At 36.8% G+C, this 16,926-nt stretch overlaps 1 protein-coding gene across 1 annotated transcript; it reads left to right on the plus strand.

Annotated features, from left to right (window-relative positions):
* Window positions 1–2,333: 2,333 nt before the first annotated feature.
* Window positions 2,334–16,324, plus strand: LOC115438366 (active breakpoint cluster region-related protein-like). Its single transcript, XM_030161942.1, has 7 exons — window positions 2,334–2,351; window positions 3,307–3,583; window positions 4,865–4,977; window positions 9,276–9,380; window positions 14,929–15,051; window positions 15,995–16,103; window positions 16,317–16,324. The coding sequence occupies exons 1-7, from the start codon at window positions 2,334–2,336 to the stop codon at window positions 16,322–16,324; spliced, it is 753 nt and encodes a 250-aa protein (XP_030017802.1).
* The last annotated feature ends 602 nt before the right edge of the window (window positions 16,325–16,926 follow it).

Raw genomic sequence — 16,926 nt, forward strand, 5'->3', positions numbered from 1 at the left:
CAGTCCCACTGGTGGACCACTGGACATTTGCTCTGTCTCAATTTTCAATGCAAAGAAAGAAATAAACAGGGTTCATATGGTGCTTGAAATCCTTGAAAATGCTTGAATTTCAATGTTGTGTTTTCAAGGTCTGATAAGTGCTTGAATTTTACTTTAAGTGTTTGAAACTGTTTGCAATTATAACTCTGAATTTTAATATTAACTCTGGAAGGTTAGATTGCAAACCGAAGCTAACTATAGAGAGGTGATACATTTGAAAAAAAAATTTATGTCAAAAAACAAAATTAGCAGGTGTTCTCAGGTCGACTCCAGGTAAATATTTTATCTTAATCTGTGTCTCGGCGGGTGTGTGTCTGAAGAACACCAAGAGGCTTCCCTTTTTTGGATAAACTTTGTGTTCTTTCATTTCAACTTTGGCTATTATGAAACATAATGTTAGATGTTTATAGCATAATACAATACAATGTAATAAGGTGCTGTGTTGAAAAATTTTAAAATGACCCTTAAAAGTGCTTTAATTTTGACCTTGAAAATGTGTACAAACCCTGAATAAAGGTGTGTAAAGGTCAAAGGAGTTATTTTGTCCTAGTAGGGAAATTCTACAGGGGACAATAAATCTCCATTTTAGATGGACTGTGGGACTGATGATCCTGCAGGGGGCGCCATGGCAGGACACTGTGACCTCAGTGAATAAATACCAGGATCTCTGCAGTGGAGAGAAGATCATGCAACGTTCAAAGAAAGCCCTTTCACCTCTGGAAATAAAAGTAGTGAAGACTGCTTGTACATGTTGAGCGTTGTCGGAGCTAGTGTTATTTATTCAGATCAGTTCAGAGAAGTTAATATTCATGAGTTAAAGGAGGCCAAACTTCTATCACTTGGCATTTGTAAGATCTGACTCATCCTATAAGAATTCTGTTGAGTTTTGAATTTGCTAATGTTAAGTTTTTAATGAGTTTAGCGTCCATGCTAACACTGACATTCTGTGTTAGCTGCTATGCTATGTGCTGGTTAATGCCTTGTTGTGTGTGTTACAGAGCAGAGCTTCACAGACACACAGTGTTCACAGCTAACACAGTGGTTAGCCTATAATAGTAAAACTTAAAAATGGTAAATTGTCTATCTCCTTACCAGTACAGTACAACTGCAGAATGAATGAACTTTTAAAGTTAGCAGCTCTCATGTAAGTAGCCGATCCAAGCTAACACCAAACTTTCCCCCTAAAATTGAAGTTTCAAAGTAGTAAAGTCAGTCCTTTCAGTTGTCAGCCCCACTACTCAAAAGTAAACACACACAACAGTGCATACAGTAGTGACCACCGCAGTTGTGTGTGGTTTTTTTCAGATTTATCGTGCTCACTGCTGTTTTTCCCATTGAATGGCATGGGAGCACTCAGTTCATTTGGAACAATTCAGGCTTACATGAACCACATGATCACCGGAGCAGCGACATCAAAGCTTGTCGTAACTCTCTTTATAGGGCTCTGCCCTAACCCTCAGTGCGTGGTATTTGACACCGCATGAATGTACACACAGAAAGCTTATAATGTGTACAGATAACATGCCAATTAAATGAACAGGATAAACCATGAACACGAGTCCACGTGGATGAACGATTGACCTCCTGTTATGACAGGTACTGTCCACCAGGGGGCAGCGCCGGCTTACAAACATCTGAAACTGAAGTGGAACAATAATAACATTTGTTTATGTAAAACTGAGCCCCTATATGGGCTCTGCATACTACTACTACTACTACAACTAATAATAATAATAATAATAATACTGTTACTACTACTGCTACCAGAGGTGTCAAAAGTATTCACATTCATTACTCTGGTAGAAGTAGAGATACTAGGAAAGTACTAGGAAATAGGAATACTAGGATACTAGGAAAAGACTTCTGTAGAAGTTGAAGTATTAACTCAAGCTTTTTACTCAAGTAAAAGTACTGGTTTCAAAACTACTAAAAGTATAAAATAAATGTAATGAGGAAAAATGCCCTTAGGACAAAAGCTTAGGCGGCGCCACAGGGACCTATAGTGCACGACCCCACCTCCCCAAAAAAACATTTTTCTAAAGGCCATAATGACTATAATGTTATATTAAAATGTTCATGTGGAAACATTTGGGCTGCTCTAGTCTACCTGTTTCAACTGCACATATGCCTGTTGAAAATGGTCTTCCTGGCTGCTACCAGCCTCCTCGTTGGTGTTTGGTTGGGACATGTGGCTCCAGTTCTCTTGGGTCTCTGCCTCGGACATCTTCATACTAGGCTACATACGTCTGCTGTGTCCTTGCTGGAGTGTGTGATTTGTGTCATGTGCAGGTGCGATGGATCTCGTTCAACCAGTTGGATGTCTGAATGGTATACGTTTATACTTCTCGTTTAACCACAAATTCACTCTATCCAGATTGAACCATTTATCTGGATAGTTTTTTTATTTGAATGATGACAAACCGGAATGAAAACCAGCTGAAATGAAATAGGAGTACTGAGGCTATTTTTAAAATGTAAGGAGTAGAAAGTCCAGATAACTGCATGAAAATGTAAAGAGTAGAAGTAAAAAGTCAGCTGAAAAATGTTACTCCAATAAAGTATAAAGAACCAAAATTTATACTAAGTAGGGTAACAAAGTGTTTGTACTTAGTTATTGACACCTTTGGCTATTACTACCACTACTACTACTACCACCACCACTACTACTACTACTACGAGTACTTTACTAAACATCTACATGAACAATGAATTAAACATAGGAAAAATACAGAAAAATAGAATAGAATAGAATAAAATAGAATAGACTAGCCTTTATTGTAATTGTGTGTGCAATGACATCACAAGTGCTACTACAGTCAGTGCAACGATATGAATTTTAAAAAACCAATCCGTCAGAAAATGAGAATAGAGCAAATATAAAATTCCAAAAAACTAAAAAAAAAAAAAAATAAGAAAATGAATCTAAAATTTTACAAAAAGTAAAAGAAAAATAGAACTAAAAGAAGATAAAATAAAAATAGAGAATATGAACAGACAATATTAATAGTATATAACAGTATGTATATCTATGAACAATATTAACAATATTAATAGTATTTATTTATGAAACAGTATGTATATCTGTGAACTCAAGTCTATATAAAAATAACGCATTTATGTTTGGGTAAATATTCATTGCATTTGTGTTGCATGAACAGAGGACATTGTGAGGTTATTCCAGGTAATTCACATTATAATATCTGCACATATCCTGGTTCTGACTGATCTGCTGGCGTCGCCATCCTCTGTCCTCATGTGTTTCTTCAGCGGGAGGCTGAAGTTGAAGTTGAAGGTTTACCTCTGACAGGAAGTGCATGTGTGGAAATGTCAGGTGCCAGTTCTCATGCCGGTTTACTGGCTTTTACACACACAGGAAGCTGTATTTTCCTCTTTTGTTCATCCTCAACAGAAAGAGGAAGTGTCCGACCACGGCTGGTGTTGGCGTCACGTTCACGTCCTGCAGCTTCAGAGGACGAAGACGTCGACGAGGACATGGACGTTTACCAGGAGGCTGTGGAGTATCTGCTGGCCCGACAAGTGGACAGTGAGTGGACCGGTTCAGACCGGGTCACAGCACCGGGAGTTCAAGCTGAGGTTTAGGGTCAGGAGACAGGTTTGGTTTGGTGGTTCATGCTGTGATTCTGGTTCATATGTGGTTCTGGTTCTTGCTGTAGTTCTGGTTCTTGCTGTGGTTCTGGTTCATATTAGGGTTCTGGTTCATGCTGTGGTTCTGGTTCTTGTAGTTCTGGTTTATGTTGTGGTTCTGGTTCTTGCTATAGTTCTGGTTCATGCTATGGTTCTGGTTCTTGCTGTAGTTCTGGTTCTTGCTGTGGTTCTGGTTCATATTAGGGTTCTGGTTCATGCTGTGGTTCTGGTTCTTGCTGTAGTTCTGGTTCTTGCTGTACTTCTGGTTCATGCTATGGTTCTGGTTCTTGCTGTAGTTCTGGTTCTTGTGTGGTTCTGGTTCATATTAGGGTTCTGGTTCATGCTGTGGTTCTGGTTCTTGCTGTAGTTCTGGTTTATGTTGTGGTTCTGGTTCTCGCTGTAGTTCTGGTTCATGCATATGTTCTATTTCTACTATTTCTGTGCATTTCTTGGTTTGTGTTGATGTTATGGCATCAATTCCTTTTTTTTTGACTGTTTTCATGTTCTTTCTCCACCTCCTACTATTGTAATAATATGTACAATACGTATAAGAATAATATAAAGTTAATAGTATTGCTTTTTTCTACTGTAACAATAAATTAACCTGATGCAGGATTAATAAAGATTTATCTTATTTTATTTTATCTTATCCAAATGCGGTATTAAAACCTGGTTCTATTGTGATATTATATGTCTGGAATAAAACATTCATTCATTCAGGATATTTTTCCAAAACTGTGAAAAGTGAAGACCTGAACTGTTTATTGAATAGAAATCAATCACCTCATATTTTGATAAATCATTAATTGGACAAATTTCTTAATAAACCAGAGCCATAAGGTCAGTCTGTTGGTTTAGTAGCCTTTAGTTCATTCATTTATTGGCCTTGACCTTTGACCTCTGACCACCAAAACACTTTCAGTTCATCCTTGAAGAGAATGTTTGAGTCAGATTTGAAGAAATTCTGTCTAGTCGTTCCTGTGATATAATTGAGGACAGACAGATGGACAAATCAAAATATTTTGTGAACTTTCAAACATTAATAGACGTGATCTTTGGTTTTGGGGAACACTGATTGTCTCCATTTTTCGGACCACTCCATTACCTGTACTGACACATGTTTGTGAGGCCTGGATGGACCCAGCTGATAAAATATTCATGTGATGTGTTTACGTTCCAGTCGTGGTGGAGGCGGAGTCTGACATCCTGGAGGAGGAGGTATTCCATGAGGAGGTGGAGTCTGGTCTCCTTTCTCCTCTGAATATTGAGGGTTTAGACCTTCCAGACACACCAGTAAGTGACAAGAAATGCCTCCAGGGGGGTCGAACTCATTTAGTTCAGGTTCCACATTCAGCCCAATTTGATTCCAGTGGCTCAGACCAGTAAAATAATATCAGAATAACCTGTAAAGAATCGCAACTTCAGAGTTTTCTCTTGTTTTGTTGCAAAAAATACATAAAATTCTGAAATATTTACATGTACAAATTATCCAAACAAAAAAGATGTGAATAACCTGAAAAAAACTGAAATTTCTCAGAAAAATATGTTCAATTTAAAGCAGCATATGACTTACATCACAAAAGTTATTTGATGATGAGAATGGGGGTGGCATTAAATCCGTTTCTTTTTCTTCCCACTCCTTTTCAATTGTAAACGAATGATTTTGGAATTTTGAACTTGCATGTATTCTGTAAATGCTCGAAATAAATAAAATAAATAACAGATAATTTTTTTAAAAAGTTCAGATGTTCCAGTCATATCCTAATTATCACTAATCCTTTAGTCTTTCGGTGCTTATGCACATGAATCACTTCCCTCACAGTGAACAGCTTCGTAGATAACTCCATCAGAAACTCAGTTCACTCGTTTACAAACACACCCAAATGTCTCTTGGGCCTTTTCGGAAATTTTGTCGCAAAATACATTGTGGGAATGTGAATTCCACGCAGCAGCAGTTTGCCTGTCTGTCGGTGAAGCTGAACCCAAATGTGGCCTTTACCTCCATCCCAACTAGACCAGGGGTGGACAATCCTGGTGGACTGGAGAAGTTTATGTTGTAGCGATCTGGATCATTTTCTGGCTGAATCTGTGAGAAACCGGTTTTCCTTGGTCACCATTCCACAATGCACTTCACGACAAAAAGTTCCGAAAGGCCCGAGTGACGTTTGGGTTTGTTATGGAAACAAGCGGACTGTGTTTATGATGGAGTCATCTACGAAGTTGTTCACTGTGAGGGAAGTAATTCAGATGCATAAGCACAGGAAGACTAATGGATTAGAGATAATCAGGATATGACTGGGGTTTTAAAATAGAAAAAAAAAAAAAGTGTGATGAAAGTCATCCGCTGCTTTAATATCATGCCTCATCTTATCTATACATATGCATTATGGATCAGATCTACAAAGACACAAAACATTTAGTAAGTGACTGAATATTGTTAAAACTTCACTTAATGTCATTTCAGTTTGTTCATATTTGTTCAGGTTATTCACATTTTAATGTTAAAGGATGGTTTGTTAATGTAAATATTTCATAATTTAATGTTTATTTTTTTTGCACTAAAACAAAGAGAAAAATTGGAGCATTATTTATAGCAGGGATGTCCAACTCATTTTAGTTCAGGTCCACATTCAGCCTAAAACAACCTAAAAATGAGCCGGACCACCAGTAACATAACAGTGAAAAAAATAAAATTACATCATGGAAATGTTTACATCTAAAGTTTCCTTAAAATCTGAATAACACGAAGAACCTGAAATGTCTTAAGAAAAACAATTGCAATTTTGACAATATTATTCCTCAGGTTATAATTTACACATGTACGTACATTACAACTTACAGATACAGTGGATCTACAAATACACAAAACATTTAATAACAGTCAGAATATTGGTAAAATTACACTTATTTCTCTTAAGACATTTCATGTTGTTCATATTTGTGCAAGTTATTCACATTTTTAGTGAAATAATAGTTTGTAAATGTAACATTTTCATGTAATTCAATTTTTTTTTTACACTAAAACAAGAAAAAAATTGGAGTTCTCCTCATTTATAGGTTATTATGATAGTTTTTTTTACTGGTTTACCCACTTTAGATCATATTTGTCAATGTGGAACCTGAACTCTAAAGATTCTGACACTGTATTGATAATATCTTCAGTGTAATTTCAATTCATCCCACGGGTCGGATTGGACCCTTTGGAGGGTGGTTGTGGCCCACGGACCACATGTTTGACACCCTTGGTTTGCAGTGTTAGTATCAACCTGTTTTAAGGGTCTGTCTGTAGGATTCATCCACTATATGGACAAAGGTATGTGGACATGTTGAATTCAGGTGTTTGTTTTCTAACAGGGGTCGGGACCAAAACAATAATGACAAATGTAGTTTTTATATTGGAATAAATATCATTATCAGTTTTACAAACTATTGGTACTATGATAGAATTTGGTTCCAATTTCCCAGTAGTTAATATAATAATGGATCATAAAGTGAACGTGTGGGAGTTTAAAAAAAAAAAAAAAAAAAAAAAAAATATATAATATATATATATAAATATATATATATATACACACACACACACAGTACAGGCCAAAAGTTTGGACACACCTTCTCATTTTCGCATTTTCTTTATTTTCATGACTATTTACATTGTAGATTCTCACTGAAGGCATCAAAACTATGAATGAACACATGTGGAATTATGTACTTAACAAAAAAGTGTGAAATAACTGAAAACATCTCTTATATTCTAGTTTCTTCAAAGTAGCCACCCTTAGCTCTGATGACTGTTTTGCACACTCTTGGCATTCTCTTGATGAGCTTCCAGAGGTAGTCACCTGAAATGGTTTCCAACAGTCTTGAAGAAGTTCCCACAGATGCTTAGCACTTGTTGGCCCTTTTGCCTTCACTCTGCGGTCCAGCTCAACCAAACCATCTCGATTGGGTTCAGGTCCGGTGACTGTGGAGACCAGGTCATCTGGCGCAGCACTCCATCCCTCCTTCTTGGTCAATATCCCTCACACAGCCTGGAGGTGTGTTTGGGGTCATTGTCCTGTTGAAAAATAAATGATGGTCCAACTAAACGCAAACTGGATGGAATGGCATGTCACTTCAGGATGCTGTGGTAGCCATGCTGGTTCAGGTTGCCTTTAATCTTGAATAAATCCCCAACAGCGTCACCAGCAAAGCACCCCCACACCATCACCCTCCCCCTCCATGCTTCACGGTGGGAACCAGGCATGTAGCATCCATCCGTTCACCTTTTCTGCGGCACAAAGACACAGCGGTTGGATCCAAAGATCTCAAATTTGGACTCATCAGACCAAAGCACAGATTTCCACTGGTCTAATGTCCATTCCTTGGGTTTCTGGCCCAAATAAATCTCTTGTGTTTGTTGCCTCTCCTGAGCAGTGGTTTCCTAGCAGCTATTTGACCATGAAGGCCTGATTCACGCAGCTCCTCTTAACAGTTGTTGTAGAGATGTGTCTGCTGCTAGAGCTCTGTGTGGTATTCATCTGGTCTCTATCTGAGCTGCTGTTAATTTGCGATTTCTGAGGCTGGTGACTCAGATGAACTTATCTTCAGCATCAGAGGTGACTCTTGGTCTCCTTTCCTGGGGCGGTCCTCATGTGAGCCAGTTTCGTTGGAGCGCTTGATGGTTTTTGCGACTGCACTTGGGGACACATTCAAAGTTTTGAAATTTTCCGGACTGACTGACCTTCATTTCTTAAAGTAATGATGGCCACTCGTTTGTTTACTTAGCTGATGGTTCTCATCCATATGTATTCTAACAGTTGTCCAATAGGGCTGTCAGCTGTGCATCAACCTGACTTCTGCACAACAAACTGATGGTCCAACCCCATCAATAAGGCAAGAAATTCCGCTAAGTAACCCTGATGAGGCACACCTATGAAGTGGAAACCATTTCAGGTGACTACCTCTGGAAGCTCATCAAGAGAATGCAAGAGTGTGCAAGGCAGTCATCAGAGCTAAGGGTGGCTACTTTGAAGAAACTAGAATATAAGAGATTTTCAGTTATTTCACACTTTTTGGTAAGTACATAATCCCATGTGTTCATTCATACTTTTGATGCTTCTGTGAGGCTCTACAATGAAAATAGTCATGAAAATAAAGAAAATGCGAAGAATGAGAAGGTGTGTCCAAATTTTGGCCTCTACTGTATATATATTTGGTCTCCTACGTCAATTTTGTTGTTTTCCATTTGTTCATCTTTTATGTCATATTCGTTGTTTCTGCTGTTATCGATTATATTCACAAATGTGGTTAATTATCAGTTTTTATTAACATTGGCTGACATCTTTCTCCGGGTCTAAACTATAAACTTTAAAAAAAAAAAAGTTTTTCGATGTATTTTCTTGATTTTCTGATTAGATTCACACTTCACAAGTGATTACTACATGAATCAAATGGACCAAAAAATGAGACTAGAATCACTCCTGGATTTCATATTTTTAGAGGGAAGTTGAATGAAAGTCTATGGGAAACAGGACTTTTTTTCCCGAGCTGCCTCTGGTGGCTGTCGGTGGTATTACACTTAACATCTGATCGTCTCATTCTGTTCTTTCCAGACACCATGCAGCCCGGAGGAGATGCTGGACAGGAGGCTGGTGGTCCTGAAAGGCATCCTGGAGGGTGAGGAGGTTTATCTGAACGAACTGGAGGCTCTGCTAACGGTAAAACAATCTGGAAAAAATACGATTTGCTGAAAAAGTTGTTATTTCTTCAGTTTTCTCTGTTTTGATAAAGTAACCTTTGAATTTACTCTGAGCTTTAAAGAACATCTACCTGATCATTGAATAAAATATAGAAAAATACAAGATTTACAAAAAATGCACAGAATAAAATGACAAAAGGGTAAATGTAAAGAAAATGTACTTATAGTCACCACAAAGTCATTTTAATGTAAAATCAACATGTAGAGCATTGAAACTATCTATTGATATCAATATTTTAGCTGCTTTTCCAAATTTCTGTTCACCACATGTAAAGAAAATGGTACAAAATTATGTTAATTCACAGGGGATAGTGTTATGATAAACTGTGGTATTGGTTAAATATAGAAAAAGGAACTAGCTCAGGCATAAAACTAAACAGTAGTATTTTATCTCCTACTTGGACTGTAGTGAATCTGTATGTTTGTTCATGTTTTTTCCGTTATTAGAACATTGGGGTGTTTTGTTTCTGTTGAATGATTAAATGCTGTCGACACGTGCACATTACTCTGCTGTACTTACTGTCGTGTCATTGTCCCCGTTCAGTTTCCTGCATTAACCACTAATGGTCGATGTTTTGTTCTGCTCTGAAAGATGAGGTTCCTCTTATTTCAGTGTTGCAGATTAAAATCTCTTAAAGCTGCAGTGTATGATGGGTTTTTAGCAAACAGACCATAATGACCTTGAGCATTTTAATTCTGTATTTAGTCTGTAGAGTAGAACTAGATGCAGAAGGAGGGGTGGACTTTCAGACTTGGTCTGTTTTTGGTCCGTGCAGCTTTAAAATCAGGTTTTACGCAGGTCTTATTCAGGTTTTAATCATGTATTATTCAGATTTTATCCAAAATTTTTTTTTAGGTTTTATTCAGATTCTATTCAGGTTTTATCCAGGTTTTATTCAGATTTCGGTCAGGTTTCAATTAGGTTTATTCAGGTTTTGATCAGGTTTTGTTCAGGTTTCATTCAGGTTTTGTTCGGGTTTTATTCAGGCTTTGTTCAGGTTTTATCCAGGTTTTATTCAGATTTCGGTCAGGTTTCAATTAGGTTTTATTCAGGTTTTGATCAGGTTTCATTTAGGTTTTGTTCAGGTTTCATTCAGGTTTTGTTCGGGTTTTATTCAGGCTTTGTTCAGGTTTTGTTCAGGTTTTATTCAGGTTTTGTCCAGTGTACGCACACTGCGTGTACACTCTGCCCTGTTCTCTTTCCTTGACTATTTCGTCTTTCAGGCTCTGATTGGCGGGACCCGATGGCGTGAGTTCTTAAAGCTGGAAGAAAATCCCTCGCTCTGTCTTGCTTGCTCTCGTTGGCTCTCTCTCCGACCTGCCACATGCCAGCCACAGCCCAGTTTCTTTGCCACTTCGACATGTCCACCGTCTTTTTAGTTCCATCTTTAGTTTAGAGCTGGATGACCAGCTTGTTTTGTTTTAGTTTACTTATACTTCCTCTTCTATTGCTAGGCACCCTGACTCTCTGTTGGTGTTATTTTATGAGTTCTTTATTTGTACATTAAATTATAATTTGTGAGCACGATATCCGTTGGTTTCCTTTTTATGTTTCGGTCTCCTTAGCCGCTAGACAGACAGTAACATCCAGGTTTTATTCAGGTTTGTTTAGGTTTTATTCCGGTTTTGTCCAGGTTTTATTCAGCTTTTGTTTAGGTTTTATTCAGGTTTTATTCAGGTTTTGTCTAGGTTTTTCAGGTTTTGTTTAGGTTTTTTCAGGTTTTGTCCAGGTTTATTCAGGTTTTGTCCAGGTTTTATTCAGGTTTTGTCCAGGTTTTATCAGGTTTTGTTTAGGTTTTATTCAGGTTTTGTCTAGGTTTTATTCAGGTTTTGTTCAGGTTTTATTCAGGTTTGTTCAGGTTTGTTCAGGTTTGTTCAGGTTTATTCAGGTTTGTTCATGTTTGTTCAGGTTTGTTCAGGTTTTATTCAGGTTTTGTCCAGGTTTTATTCAGGTTTTGTCCAGGTTTTATTCAGGTTTTGTTTAGGTTTTATTCAGGTTTTGTCCAGGTTTTATTCAGGTTTTGTCCAGGTTTTATTCAGCTTTTGTTTAGGTTTTATTCAGGTTTTGTTCAGGTTTTATTCAGGTTTTGTCTAGGTTTTATTCAGGTTTTGTTAGGTTTTATTCAGGTTTTGTCCAGGTTTATTCAGGTTTTGTCCAGGTTTTATTCAGGTTTTGTCCAGGTTTTATTCAGGTTTTGTCCAGGTTTATTCAGGTTTTGTTTAGGTTTTATTCAGGTTTTGTCCAGGTTTTATTCAGGTTTGTTCAGGTTTATTCAGGTTTTGTCTAGGTTTTATTCAGGTTTTGTTTAGGTTTATTCAGGTTTGTCTAGGTTTTATTCAGGTTTTGTTTAGGTTTTATTCAGGTTTTGTCCAGGTTTTATTCAGGTTTTGTTTAGGTTTTATTCAGGTTTTGTTTAGGTTTTATTCAGGTTTTGTCCAGGTTTTATTCAGGTTTTGTCCAGGTTTTATTCAGGTTTTGTTTAGGTTTTATTCAGGTTTTGTTTAGGTTTTATTCAGGTTTTGTCCAGGTTTTATTCAGGTTTTGTTTAGGTTTTATTCAGGTTTTGTTTAGGTTTTATTCAGGTTTTGTCCAGGTTTTAGTCAGGTTTTGTTTAGGTTTTATTCAGGTTTTGTCCAGGTTTTATTCAGGTTTTGTTCAGGTTTTATTCAGGTTTTGTCCAGGTTTTATTCAGGTTTTGTTTAGGTTTTATTCAGGTTTTGTCTAGGTTTTATTCAGGTTTTGTTTAGGTTTTATTCAGGTTTTGTCTAGGTTTTATTCAGGTTTTGTTTAGGTTTTATTCAGGTTTTGTCCAGGTTTTATTCAGGTTTTGTTTAGGTTTTATTCAGGTTTTGTTTAGGTTTTATTCAGGTTTTGTTCAGGTTTATTCAGGTTCAGGTTTGTTCAGGGTCAGGTTTGTTCAGGTTTATTCAGGTTCAGGTTTGTTCAGGTTTATTCAGGTTTGTTCAGGTTTATTCAGGTTTTGTTTAGGTTTTATTCAGGTTTTGTTTAGGTTTTATTCAGGTTTTGTCCAGGTTTTATTCAGGTTTGTTCAGGTTTTATTCAAGTTTTGTCCAGGTTTATTCACAGGGTTCCTGCGGGTAAAAAGCATTAGGTCATTAAATAGATTTTGTGGAAGAATTAAGGCTTAAACTGGCATTAAAACCATAAAAGTAGGATGTTTAGAGGCATTAAAAATTAAATACACTGTAACTGAAAAAAAAAAATTGTTATTCACGATTTATTTGATTATATAAACATATTTAATAATTTTGATAGGTTTTATTCAGGTTTGTTTTAGGTTTTATTCAGGTTTGTGTTAGGGTTCTTTATTCAGGTTTTGTCCAGTTTTTTAGTCAGGTTTTGTTTAGGTTGTATTCAGGTTTTGTCCAGGTTTTATTCAGGTTTTGTTCAGGTTTTATTCAAGTTTTGTCCAGGTTTTATTCACCAGGGTTCCTGCGGGTAAAAGCATTAGGTCATTAAATAGATTTTGTTGAAAATTAAGGGCTTAAATGGCATTAAAAACCCATAAAAGTAGATGGTTTAGAGGCATTAAAAAATTAAATACACTTAATGAAAAAAAAAAATTGTTATTCACAGATTTATTTTGATTATAAAACATTTAATAATTTTGATAGGTTTTATTCAGGTTTTGTTTAGGTTTTATTCAGGTTTTGTTTAGGTTTTATTCAGGGTTTGTCCAGGTTTGTAGTCAGGTTTTTGTTTAGGTTTTATTCAGGTTTTGTCCAGTTTTTTATTCAGGTTTGGTTCAGGTTTTATTCAAGTTTTGTCCGGTTTTATTCACAGGGTTCCTGCGGGAAAAAGCATTAGGTCATTAAATAGATTTTGGTGAAAAATTAAGGGCTTAAATGGCATTAAAAACCATAAAAGTAGATGTTTAGAGCATTAAAAAATTAAATACACTTAATGAAAAAAAAAAATGTTATTCACGATTTATTTTGATTATATAAACATTTAATAATTTTGATAGGAAGTGTAGTGTGATGACTGACAGGTGGAACCCTTTAATTGTGCTATTGTTTATGGTCGATGTCTCAACACGGATGCTTGGAAAGCAACATGCTGTGAGCACACTCATGCCGTGGTGAAAGAGCAGAGTGAATATTAGCAAATGTGGGAAAAATGGGAAAATGCAAGTTTGAGCAGGAGTGATTGGAGGATGGAACTATTCAGAACCTGGTTAAAGCCTGTCAACGGTAAACTGTCAGTTAAACTATGATATAAAACTGTAATCTGCAGTTGGACATGGGCAATAAATTTGCTTAAAATGGCATTAAAAAGGGTATTAAAAGCATTAAATTAGGTATGCTGACACCTGCAGAAACCCTGACTGAGGTTTTGTTCAGGTTTTATTCATTTATTTTCTATCTATATATCAGTTCATGTCATTCATTATAGGTTTTAATTGCTATAGAATTACAACCGATGGAAGAGCAGCCGTTGACCTCAATGAGGAAGTGACGGAGCAACAGTGATCGGGTTCTTTTTCTTCTTTTTTTTTCTCATTACTATTAACAGCAACAGAAACCATTGTTTCTGCATTTTTGAACAATGAGTTGGAGATGAGAAATGAGTCAGTGGAAATGTAGTCTGGGAATCTGGTGTTTGGTCTGGGATCTCAGGCCTCAGTGGTTCCCCGTGTTTCACTGTGTATAAACTGGCTGTAGATTCTCATGTTGTGACTTTAACTGAGGGTTGAATATGAGTGAAGGTTGGACCTGAACGAAAACCTGAACGAAACCTGAAAAAAACCTGAACAAAACCTGTACAAAACCTAAACAAACAATGAATAAGACCTGAACAAACCTGGATAAAACCTGAACAAAACCTGAAGAAACCTGAATAAAAACTGAAGTAAACCTGAATAAAACCATGTTTGACTGTGTAGAAACTGGCTGTAGATTCTTTTGATATGACTTTAACTGACAGTTGAATATGAGTGAATGTTCAGTGTGTGAATCTTCACACCTAGTCTTTATCAACCCACCACAGCCTATTTTTTCATGTTTATCACCCCCATGAACCGTGTCATCTCACATCTCAGTCCATTTGAATATGTAACTATTCTCAGTACCCACCCCCCATATCACACCATGTGCATGTGCAAATATATTGTAAATAGTATATGCATATTTTATTAAATCTTAATTTATATGAATACTTATAAATTTAATAAATATGTCATAAATAGCAGATTTTTGTTTTTTTATCTGTATATTTGTTGTTTCACAAGTTTTCATCTTCATATTGTGTTTGCTGCTGTCGACTTCCCCGTGGTGGGATCAAGTCTTATCTTATTTGATCTTATTTTATCTCATTTCTGATTTTATTTTATCTTATCTAATCTCATCTTATTTCATCTCATTTATATTATGTTATCTCATCTTAACTCATTTTATCTCTTCTCATTTTCTTATCTTATCTAATCTAATCTCATCTTATTTTATTTTATTTTATTTTATCTCTTTTTCTGTTTTCTGTGTTTTAGCCAATGAAGGCTCTCCGGGCCTCAGCCGGGACCTCCCAGCCGGTTCTGTCCAGCCAGGAGGTCCATACAGTCTTCTACCAGGTTCCTGAGCTCCGAGACCTGCACCAGAACTCTTCTACTTGGGTCTGAAGGACCGACTCAGCGCTCACCAACAGACAGAACCCAGTCATCTGGAAGAACCGGGACGAAGGAGGGCGAGGAGGACGAGGAGGCCCAGGGACGCAGCAGAACCCAGACATGAAGGGTTTGAGCTGGTGGTGGGAGATCTGTTTCTGAAGATGGTGAGAGGTTTGAAAGGGTCTGGACTGTCTGTGGTTGTGGTTTTACAGGTTTGAGGAGGTCTCTGGTTCTGGTGTTGTGTGAAGACAATCTGAGACAAAGTCTGAAACAGTTTGACTAAAGCCATATTCAGTAACCAATAGGAATACAGCATGAAATGACACACTGATCAACATGATGTGTATCTTTGAGCAGCTAAAAATATAACCTCCATATCGTTAGCCTCATAGCATAACTGCCTAAGTCATATTTTTGGTCAAACTGTGAAATCTGCATCAAATGAAGCAGTAGTGTCAGGAGAGTAAAGTTATGCAGAGATCACCATTTGGACAAAAATATAACGTAGGTAATAATCTGATCAGATAACAGCAGTAATCTGATCATGAGAAATCAGATTAACATACCTGGGTTTCTCCGGGTGTGTTGAATAGAATAGAATAGAATAGAATAGAAAGAATAGAATAGAATAGAATAGAATAGAATAGAATAGAATAGAATAGCTGGGATAGGCTCCAGCGACCCCTGTGACCCTAGTGAGGATGAAGCGGGTTCAGAAAATGAATGAATGAAGAATAAAATAGAATAAACATGCCTGGTGAGATACAGGGACATTGGTCCTATTTTTGGGGGGGGTTTTTGTTTAAGACTTGATGCTCAGAATATGTGCGTTCACCACAAAAGCACTACAACTACCAGGTCAAAGTGTTTCTACATCAAACTGGGCCAAAGTGAATGCCCATCATCTGCACGGCCTCACTTCATTTCCTGCTTTATTTCTGTCCTGTAGGTGAACCAGATCGGTTTGTATGGAGGCTTCATTGAAAACTACGAGGACGCCGTTGAAGTCGTACCGGAGTGCACGAACTCAGACCCTCGTTTTCGGACCCTGGCCCAGGGTATGACGGCATCGAAATGCAGCTTAACCCTTAGATGCATAAGTGGGTCAAAAATGACCCGGTGAGGTGGGGTGAAGAGTTGTTATTATTTCATATTCCACATATTTTCAAAAAACAGTTATTGACATCATGCCTTTTAAATTTTTAACTTACTTTTATCAGTTTTATGTAATTGTGGTTTTTGTATTATGACTTCCATTATAACTTCCATAGGTGGATAAATGGAAGTACATGGGAACATTTGATTAATTCACAGCAAACCAAAGGACTCACTCACTAAATGGATGTTGACATTGTTCTATTGCTGTTATATACTATCTTATATATACTTGCTTTTCAAATGTTCAAAATATAAAAAAACAATCAAAAAATATTTTTTCAAATTGTTAAAAATGTAAAAGAAAAAAAGAAAAGAAAAATAAAAAATATTTCAAACATGAAATCATTCTTTTGTTTCTCAAAATATAATACAAATGATTATTTAACGCATGACCAAATGACAAAAGTGGTATTTGAACACATTTGAACACTCATTTTTTTAACCCACTCATGGAAGAGTGGAGGGTCCAGAACATTCGAAGGGTTAAACACAACCTGTCAGTAATGAGTGGCTTTAACCTCTACAGAGCATGACGACTCACAACGGAGCAGACAAAACCCGGACCAAATACACCTTCGAATGTACTTTTACTACACATTTCTTCAAACTAAAACTTTTTGCTGGTTTTCAGAATCTGATTGGGATGTTTTTATTGTATTAGCTCTTCTGTACAAACCTTTGGACCGAGTCACCAAGACCACGCTGGTGCTGCAAGTGAGGAAA

The sequence above is a fragment of the Sphaeramia orbicularis genome, chromosome 18 (genome assembly GCF_902148855.1).
Source record: "Sphaeramia orbicularis chromosome 18, fSphaOr1.1, whole genome shotgun sequence".
Taxonomy (NCBI): Eukaryota; Metazoa; Chordata; class Actinopteri; order Kurtiformes; family Apogonidae; genus Sphaeramia; species Sphaeramia orbicularis.